The sequence below is a fragment of the Myotis lucifugus genome, unplaced genomic scaffold, assembly GCF_000147115.1.
Source record: "Myotis lucifugus unplaced genomic scaffold, Myoluc2.0 scaffold_27, whole genome shotgun sequence".
NCBI lineage: Eukaryota > Metazoa > Chordata > Mammalia > Chiroptera > Vespertilionidae > Myotis > Myotis lucifugus.
Window position 1 is genome coordinate 6,153,208 of NW_005871075.1, and position 10,379 is coordinate 6,163,586.

At 42.2% G+C, this 10,379-nt stretch overlaps 1 protein-coding gene across 1 annotated transcript in view; it reads right to left on the reverse strand.

The window, feature by feature from the left end:
• The window catches only part of ZFHX4 (zinc finger homeobox 4), a 182,505-nt gene that overhangs the window by 4,960 nt on the left and 167,166 nt on the right, over positions 1-10,379 (reverse strand). The window contains 5 exon segments of the mRNA XM_023751913.1: positions 8,603-9,998; positions 10,000-10,091; positions 10,094-10,190; positions 10,192-10,347; positions 10,349-10,378. Of these exon segments, the coding sequence (XP_023607681.1) occupies positions 8,603-9,998; positions 10,000-10,091; positions 10,094-10,190; positions 10,192-10,347; positions 10,349-10,378 (1,771 nt within the window).

Genomic DNA, 10,379 nt, shown 5'->3' on the forward strand with positions numbered 1-10,379 from the left:
CACTTGTCCTGGCGGCTCAGTTGGTTGTGTTGTAGGTAGTTACACAGACATGAAGCAGAGCAAGGACGATGGGCCAGGTACAGAAGGTTGCCAGGATGGAAAGCCCTAGATGCCTAACAAGGACAACCAATTATACGGTGGGACTTTGACTTTTCCTTCCCTAGCATATTGCGGTTTGGACCCCCTGACCTTTTCTCCCTCGAGATAACATCTAGGCCTCAGTTGTATTTCAGCTCCAGGCCCAGATAAGCAACAGGACGAGCTGCATTGAATAATGACCCCCTGCCCTGGTGCCGGCCAACTAATCAGTGGAGAGCACAACTCTGAATGGACGCACTTGGAAAGCTACTGAATAGGCTATGGAGATCTTTCCCTGGGACCTCCCCTGTCATCTCTGCCCTTAAAACCCTGGGATGGAGGATCCAGTACGTTCTCCCTCCAGGATGGGTGCTGGTTCATTATTGATCAAGGGAAGGCTCACCACTGAATGATCAGAACAAGGACTGAGCTGGAGGCCTGATGGGAGAATGAATCAGACAGAGGTGAGTGGAGTTTAATTATTGATGCATGGCTGTAGAGAGAATGATCAGAGAATTAACACAATCATCTTTTGACTATTGGTCAACATCTTACCTCCATGCTAAATGAAGCATTTGGGTGTTTAAAAAATTGTTTTGAAGTGACACAAAAACTGCATGTTTCTATTTCTGTAGCTAGAAAAAAACTTTAGTGTCTTCATTGGTCTTTACCCAACTCAGAAAGCTTTTCTTAGACTTAGCTTACAACCCAAGGTGCTCTGAGTCCTCAAAGATCACCCTCGCTGTTATCAGATTCCTGTCAATTAGCTTAGCTTTCTACCAGCTGCTCTGCTTTGTAACCTGCCAAACCCAACTCACCCCTGACCTGCTCTGAAACAAGTCCTATGGTTTTTCCAGTGGTGAGGACAGATGCTAAAAATCTTGTTTAAAGAAAATGTATTATTAGAGCTATAGTATAAAAAGAGAAAGAAAACAAATCCTTGAAAGTAACATTGTGTTTTGGGGAGAAACTGATGACAGTATCCATGACTTACAGAAAAATGGCCTGCACCATTGAAATAAATTTAAGATGACTTAAGTTTTGCAGGGTATAGTAAGAATGAATGAGTGAATTTCCTGGTCTTAACCCAATTTAGTATGATAAACTTCTTGATTCCGGGGACTTAGACAAAATTGTGACATAATGGAATTGCTTTTGGGGGCCCAAACCCTCAACTCCCTTGCTTTTACTCCTACACCACTATGCCTGGTATCTTCTACTTGCCTCTGCATAAAATGTTATTTTCAAGAAAAAAACAAAAACAAAAATATGAATACATCTATTTCTGAAAAGGCTTCATATATACCAGTACTAGATTGAGGTTTCTTCCCACTATGATATTCTGTGCTATTTTACATTTCACAGAGGATAATGCATTTAGTCAAAGAAATTATCTAATTACAGACTTTCAGGCATGAGTGATTCCAGGTGGAAGAAGCTTTACTAAGGACAACAGAGCCTTCCTTGCATGTTAGAATGACACTATGTTGGTAGCCAGCTTCTTTGCCTCCCCATAAAGCCCACCTTACTTCTTAGTACAATGAGACTTCAGCTAAGTAATTGAACCCCTTTCTACCTGGTGTTTCCCCCATAAATCTAAGGAAATTGTTGGCTCACTCATCTTTGTGTCATGAGAATTTAAGAAAAATTTTAAGGAACTAAGAGACTTAAAAAATAGCAATGGTTGTTGAGTAGACGTTCCCATCAGATAGGGTCTACAGGTTCCTATCAGGAGGTCATACAATGAAGTAAAGGTCATGCAATAGTCTTCTAAAATCCCAACTACTGTAGTCCAAAACTATTAGGGATTTCTAGGAATTCAACATCTCCAGGACTAAGCAGAGTTAAATAATCAGCTATTAAGTAACAATTTTAGGAAAGAGATGCAGATTCAGGATACTGAACCATGTACATCGGGCCTACTAGTAAAAGCCATGAGCCTGTAAACAGTTGCAGTCAAAAGGTCAGTAGCCAACTGATATAGGAAAACCAGAAACACAAGAGAAAAACGGAACAGTGGTCACATTGTGGAATCAGATGCATTCGTTCCCGTTCCCTAACTCCTACTAAGAGATTCAAATTTACCTACAGATAATCAAGCTACCATAATTTTGTTTGGTTTTCCCCCAAAGTAATGTTTTTTGGAAGAAAATGTCTGTCTCACAATGAACTTAGATGTGGTTCCTTTTCCCCGTGATTCTTTGATCTAGGTCTCCTAGAGAGGAAATTTATTTTGGAGGTGAAAAGAAAACTAATTATATACACGGGGCCACAGACAATTGTGATAAAATTACTAAAGACTTACTCTTATCTAGATTTACCACAACTGTGCTAGTAAATTACACTGAAGTATGAGAAAAATGCACAAGCCATGTTCTGCAGCTCCATTTAAGGAAATTGGGTTGGGCAGTATTTCCAAACACTAATGGAACATATAAAAATCAGACACTGCTTTAAACGATAAAGTAAATATGTTAAAAATAGAAAATCAAGTCTCTATTCATCTTGAGTCCCCCCACCCGCCAAAGGAAGCTAACATACTCAAGGATAAAATGTCAATTTAAAACTTTTCTAATTTTTTCCAGGCGTACAGGCTTGTGATATTTTTCACCACTCTCCCTTTTTGCACATGATCGTGATAGAAAAAGACAAATGTGGAAAATTTTTTAAGCAGAAAATAATTCCTTTTCTTTAAAAGCGAAGGCACACGTGATGTGCATTACTCTCGAAAGGGCCGCCTTCGTGATCTTGAAAGACTAAATAATGTGAAAATTTCTTGGAAGTGAGGCAAGGAAGTTTTGTGGGCATAAAAGCTGGTAAACAGCACTTCTGCCCAAAAAAGAATAAAAAATAAGTTTAAACCAGGACACTTAGAGGTTGGAAATACTAAAACTGAACATGTCCATGGCAACGAATGTACACCTTCACAGGTGTAGCCTTTGGAATCAGACTTACTACCTTACGGAACAGCTCATGCTTAATGGAGTCCCTTTCTAGTGATTTCCTTAGGGTCAAAACCTTCAAACTTACCTCCAAAGGGATAGAGTATTTTTAAAATGGAGATTTTTCCATAACTAAAATCCCATTAAAATGGGCCCAAGATGAACAGGGCATATTCTCAAAGTTTAGTCATGTAGATAAATTATTGTGAGAAATACAGAAATATTCTACTTATGAAGTAATTTTCCCCTTTTGACTTCACTTCGCTGATATGTCTATTTCTCCCATAAAGCAAAGGAGGTATTTGAGTGATGAGAAAATACAGTAGAAAGATGGAGAAGCACAGCTCCCCTTGCGAGATGCCTAAAATACTCAGCTCTACCCACCACAGGTCAGCTAACCTAAACATAAGTGAACTGGGAAGGATGGGAACTCAGGCTCTCAGATGAGGTCCTGCTGGTAATCTGCTGTGCTATGTTTAAAATCTGTCAAAATAAAAATTAAAAAACGAATTCATGAGAAATTGCAAATTGCAGTGGTATGTTCACAAAATGAACATACCCCCCCCCTTTTTTTTTTATAACACTCTCCGATCTGTTTTGATCCAGGATTTAATGAAGCAATAGGTACACCTAGCACCAAGGTCCTTGGTGTCAGATGCATAAGGATACTGCTCACTGCAGAGGACCTGCCTGCACAGCCTCCCACAACTCGGGGAGTTATGAACAGGGCCCACGTGTCAGGGGAGGAGACACACTGTATTTATGCTGAGCTGAATGAGGAGAGAGGTTAGGGTATTTAAGTATTTCATAAACATCTCCTCTCTCTACCCTTACCACTTTCTCTCATATAGGACTGTCAGCCAAGGACTGACTGTCCAAAGGCCTTCTGATCCCATAGAGAGGAAAGCAAGATGCTTTGACCACTATTTAGAGGGGTGACTACACAGGCATCAATGACCACAGACACTTGGAGTGTTCTTAGTGCCTGTAAAGTACCAAATGTTCCTCTACTTTACCCAATATTTTATTTAATATTTTAAATTTCACATTACTGTTTAGTTTTTCACATTATACTTTATGTGGGGAAACTCTTTTATATAACCAATCACAAGCGTTTTTCCACATAAAACCTTTTTTTATGTGTCAATTAATAATCACAGTGACATATAAAGTAGGAACAGAAACTGATAGTCATGCAAAAATAGCCATTGCATTATTCTTATAAACAATTCTGACAATTAAATGTACAAACAAAACACGTAGTTGTAGCTGATATTTCAGGCCCCAAGAATATCTAGATAATGAAGCCCAAAGTCTAATGGGGGAGGGGGGAGCACACGGTGACAGTTCAAGGAAGGGGCAGTGTTCTCTATGTACAGACCCTGCCTGCTTCCTGAATGCCAACAGGTCGCTCAGGACAGGGAGCCAGGTGAGCTGGCCGCAGCCCACAGGCCACGTGGTGTCACTCTTTCACGTTTCCCAAGGTAAAAGTTAAAACAGGAATATCTTCTAAGATCCCATGGCATGTTTTGTTTTTATAAGAAAAGGTGAGGACAACTTCACGGGGGGAATTTTACCAAAGAAGAACTAACACCTATCCTCCTGAAACTGTTCCAAAAAAATCCAAGAGGAAGGAATACTTCCAATCTCTTTTTATGAGGCCAGAATTATCCTAATTCCCAAACCAGGTAGACACCGCAAAGAAAGAGAATTACAGGCCAATATCCCTGATGAACATAGATGCTAAAATCCTCAACAAAATATTAGCAAATCAGATACAGAAATATATTTAAGAGATCATACACCATGGCCAAGTGGGATTCATTCCGGGGATGCAAAAGCTGGTACAATATTCGCAAATCAGTAAATGTGATACATCACATAAACAATTTGAAAGACAAAAATAACATGATCATGTTAATAGACGCAGAAAAAGCATTCAAAAAAATCCAACACCCATTTTTGATAAAAACTCTCAGCAAAGTGGAATGGAGGGATCATACCTCAACATGATAAAGGCCATATATGACAAACCTACAGCCAACATCATACTCAATGGACAAAAACTAAAATCATGTCCCCTAAGAACAGGAAAAAGACAGGGATGTTCACTTTCACCACTCCTGTTCGACACAGTACTGGAAGTCCTAGCCACAGCGATCAGACAAGAAGAAAACGTAAAAGGCATCCAAATTGGAAAGGAGGAAGTAACACTCATTATTCGCAGATGACATGATATTGTACATAGAAAATCCTAACTCCACAAAAAAAAACCTACTAGATTTTTTAATAAAAAAATTCAGCAATGTAGCAGGATACAAAATTAACACCCAGAAACTGATGGTATTTTTATACACTAATAATGAATTCTCAAGAAGAGAAACCAAACAATCCCATTTACCATAGCAACCAAAAAATTAAGTTACCTAGGAATAAACTTAACCAAGGAGGTAAAAGACTTTTACTTGGAAAACAACAGGACGTTGAAAAAAGAGATAGAGGAAGATATAAATAAGTGTTCCTGGATTGGTAGAATTAACATCATTAAAACGTCCATACTACCCCATAGCAATCTACAGACTCAATGCAAGCCCTATTAAAATACCAATGGCATATTTCACAGATCTAGAACAAATACTCCAAAAATTTATATGGAACCAAAAAAGACCCCCCCGAATAGCTGCAGCAATCTTGAAAAAGAAGAAAAAATTGGAGGAATCACAATACCAGATATCAAATTATACTACAAAACCATTATAATCAAAACAGCCTGGTACTAGCACAAGAGCAGACATACAGATCAATGGAACCGAACAGAGACCCCAGAAATCAACCCAAACCACTATGCTCAATTAATATTTGACAAAGGAGGCAAGAACATACAATGGGGTTAATACAGTCTCTTCAACAAATTGGACAGATACATGCAAAAAAAATGAAGCTAGACCACCAACTTACACCATAAACAAAAATAAACCCAAAATGGATAAGACTTAAATGTAAAAAGTGAAACTTGATCCTAGGAGAAACCATAGGCAGCAAAATCTCAGGCATCTCTCGTAGCAATATCTTTGCAGATACATCTCCTAGGGCAGTGGTTCTCAACCTGTGGGTCGCGACCCCTTTGGGCGGGTCGAACGACCCTTTCACAGGGGTCGCCTAAGACCATCGGAAAACACATATATCATTACATATTGTTTTTGTGATTAATCACTATGCTTTAATTATGTTCAATTTGTAACAATGAAATTGGGGGTCACCACAACATGAGGAACTGTATTAAAGGGTCGCGGCATTAGGAAGGTTGAGAACCACTGTCCTTGGGCAAAGGAAACTAAGGAGAAAACAAATGGGACCACATCAAAGTAAAAGGCTTCTGAACAGCAAAAGAAACCAACAAAATAAAAAGGAAGCCCACTGTGCAGGAGAACTATTTGGCAATGATGCATCTGATAAAGGGTTAATATCCAAACTAGGAACTCACACAACTTAACAAAAGGAAAAGCCAATTAAAAAATGGGCAAAGGACTTAAATAGACTCTTCTCCAAAGTGGACATAGAGATGGCCAAGAGACATATGAAAAATAATGCTTAAAATCACTGATCATCAGAGAGATGTAAATTACAATGACAATGGGTTATTGCCTCACATCTGTCAGAATGGCTACCATCAACAAATCACAAGCGCTGGCGAGGATGTGGAGACAAGGGAACCCTATTACACTGCTGGTGGGAATGCAGACTGGTGTAGCCATTATGGAAAACAGCATGGAATTTCCTCAAAAAATTAGATATGAAAACACAAATCAGAAAAAAATGTATGCACACCTATGTTCATAGTAGCACAATTTATAATAGCTAAGATCTGGAAACAGCCCAAGTGCCCATCAGCAATTGAGTGGATTAAAAAGCTGTGGTACATTTACACCACGGAATACTATGCAGCAGTAAAAAAGAAGGATCTCTTACCCTTTGAGACAGCATGGAGGGACCTGGAGAGTATTATGCTAAGTGAAATAAGCCAGTCAGAGATACTTGTCAACAAGTATCACATGATCTCACTCATATGTGGAATCTAATGAGCAAAACAAACTGTTGAACAAAACAGATCCAGAGACATGGAAGCATGGAACAGACTGTCAAACCTCAGAGGGAAGGGATGTAGGGGGAGGGGGGGAGAAGACGAACCAAAGAATGTGTATGCATATATGCATAACCCATGGTCACAGACAATAGGGTGGTAGAGGCCTGGGGGAGAGGGGAGGGCTATAAGGGGTCAATGGGAGAAAATAAGGGAACATATGTAATACTTTCAACAATAAAGATTTAATTTAAAAAAAGGGTGAGATTGAAAAGTTTGACATTTATGTTAAAGTCCAATTTGTGTAAATAAAAAAGCTAGCCTATGTGTTTTGGAAACTTTCTAGAAATATGTAACTAGTTAATTCTAGATAAGTTTATAATGTCAAAATCCCCTTTCAAAAAGAAAAAAAAAATCACTGTTAATTTGAAAAATAAAACTTACTTTAAAGAAGAAATTATAAGAGAACCATTTTTTTTCTATTTTGGATAATATATAACTTTTATATAACATATAAAACATTTAACATTTGTTATATATTTGGCTATGTCTTTGCCTAGCTTAGTGTATTCAACTGTTTTAACCTAATAGAACAGCATACCTTTATTCATTCATGAAATGTTCTGAACCTGCACAAATTACATTACTCTTGATGAGCACCGAATTGGATTCATCTTCTGGGGTTGCCTCAGAAAGCTTTATAATTTTGTTTGAGTTAATTATATGGCTGGGGTGGAGAGAGGGGCAGGAGGGCATGGGGTAATATTAATATACCTCTAAGGTTGCACATTAATTTAAATAATAAGCAACAATGGCTGCTACAAAAATCAAAATCTTATTGTCCAAAATCTTTACAATTAAATTAAAAATTGTCCCAGAAGTCATATTGTTAGTAGTTAAACTAAATATAAGCTTTATTGACTGTTAGGTGTATTATGGGTGAATTCCTGTGGCTAGAGGCCCTTAACTTTTGAACTTCCAGGCACTTAAGTGGGAGAAAACAAAACAAAACAAAAACAAATAAGAAAGCCTCCCTTGGAAAGAATATAAATTAAGATACCAATAAATGGGTTAGTTAATGCTTCGCTTTCTTAGTACGTTCACCAACAATATGCCACATGTTTGTGCTTAAATGCCATTTGAAAACAGTATTGAAATGATTCTACAAAAGGAACATTTCTAAGACGTAAAGATATAATGATGTAAATAATGAATATATTTCTAAGACTAGCTATGACCTAGCTAGTGTTGTTTTTTTTTTTTTTTTAACCTAGCTAGTCTTTATTTTTCTGCATAAGTTTAGGTAGACTTATTTCCTGGTTATTAATTTTAGCCAATAAAATATATATTTTAAATTATTTAATGGCTTCACTCACTGAAATGAAGAGCTTCAAATGTACCCTGTTCTTAGTTATTCAGCATCAGCTGCCTAACATTACTAATTCATTAGACTGCCCTGGAAGTGACTTACTGTTTGAATTCTCCCCTGGAAGTGACTTACTGTTTGAATTCTGTGGGAACCCGGGCAAGGAGGATGGACCGTTCATTCCGGGGAGAAGGACCGGAGGAAGCCCAGGGAGTCCCGGGTAGGCAGCCGGGAGGCCGATGCCGTGGAGGGGGCCGCTGTCCACCATGCTGGGCTGCTGCACCGCCAAGCCCAGCACATCTGACGCTTTCTTGATCCGGTCCAGTTCCTGCTGCGCCATCAGCTGCCGAACGGTGGTTGGAGCCAAGTAATCCTTCTCCCGGTCCAGCTGGCTCCCCACGGTCTCCCTCACTTTCGCGATGTGCTGTTTGGAGAAGATGTGATCTCTGATGGACAAGCGGGCGGAATACTTCACCGCGCACAGTGTGCACTCTGGCTTGGTGCCTTCGGCCCCGCTCTGATTGATCATGAACGGCTTCCCGATGTTGATTTTGAATTTCTTCTCCTTGGCCCGTGCGTTCTGGAACCACACCTGGACCACGCGCTTGGGCAGGCCGATCTCGTTGCCCAGCATCTCGCACTCCTGCATGGTGGGCGTGCGGTAGTCCCCGAAGCACGCCTTGAGGACCTTGAGCTGCAGGTTGCTCATCTGAGTCCGGAAACGCTTGTGCCCCGGGCGGTCGTTATTTTTGGATTTGAAAGGGTTGCTGGACCCAAAAGGATTTGGGGAGCTCGGGTCGGCGATGCTGGACGTCTCACTGCGGTCGGCGTTGTCATCGGGGTCATCCGTGATATAAAAGCTTTGGTCATGGTCACCGTCCTTGTCGTTGAAATGCATGGAGGGGCTGGTGAGGGAAAAGAGGAATTTCTCCTCGCAGACCTCTGCGGTGGGTGTGGTCGCTGTTTTTGGCAAAGCGTCAAGAGTTTTGGGCTCTTTCGGCGACAGAGCCGGCTTCCCGTCTCCAGAACCCCCCAGGGTGGCTTCCACCTCGGCGTTGCCCTCGTCGCCCGTGGTGGCGTCGCTGATGGCCGTGTTGATGGACGATGTCTCATCGAAATCGGTTTTGCTCTGGTCGTACCCGGCCTCGGCGGGAGGGGCGCCCAGGTTCTCCCCGTCCTCGGGGCCCTCCGCTTTGAAGGAAGAAGGGCTGAGCAGGTTCTTGGGGGACAGCTCGGCCGTCTTGCTCACGGGCGTGGACACGGTCGAAGCCAACTCATTCTCGCTCGAGAGGTCGATTTTAGTGAGCGGCAACGACGGGTAGTCAAAGTAGATGTATTTCTGGGGGCTCTCCCCCCCCTCCTCCGCCGCTATCAGAGGGCTGGGGGGGAGGCTGTACCCCGCCTGCTTCCCCTCGTTCCAGTGCCGAGAGCGGATGTGGCTCTCCAGGGCCGACTTGGCCTTGAACAGGGCGCGGCAGAAGGGGCACCGCTTGTGCGACTGGGCCGGCCCGACGGCCCGGAACTGGGCTTTTCCGCTCCCGGGCGCGCGTGTTCTGGAACCAGACCTGCACCACGCGCTTCTTCAGCCCCACCTCCCGCGCGATGTGGTCCAGCATTTTGCGGTGGGGTTGGAGTCCAGCAGGTACTTTCTCGTAGAGGATCCTCCAGCTGCTTCGGGGGTGATGATGGTCCGCAGGCGGCTTGTTCGGCGGTGCTGGTCCTCCGCCGCTGGGCCCGCCCTCCTTCTCGCTGCAGTTCTGGTCCTCCTTGTCCTCCAGCTTCCGCTTCAGGGACGCGGCCACGGTGGCGGGGGCCGCGGGGTGGGAGGCCCCCGTCTGGGGGGCCATCTGCGCCAGGGAGCCGCTCAGCAGCTGCCCAGTGGATCAGGGGGCTGTTGGGGTCGAAGATCATG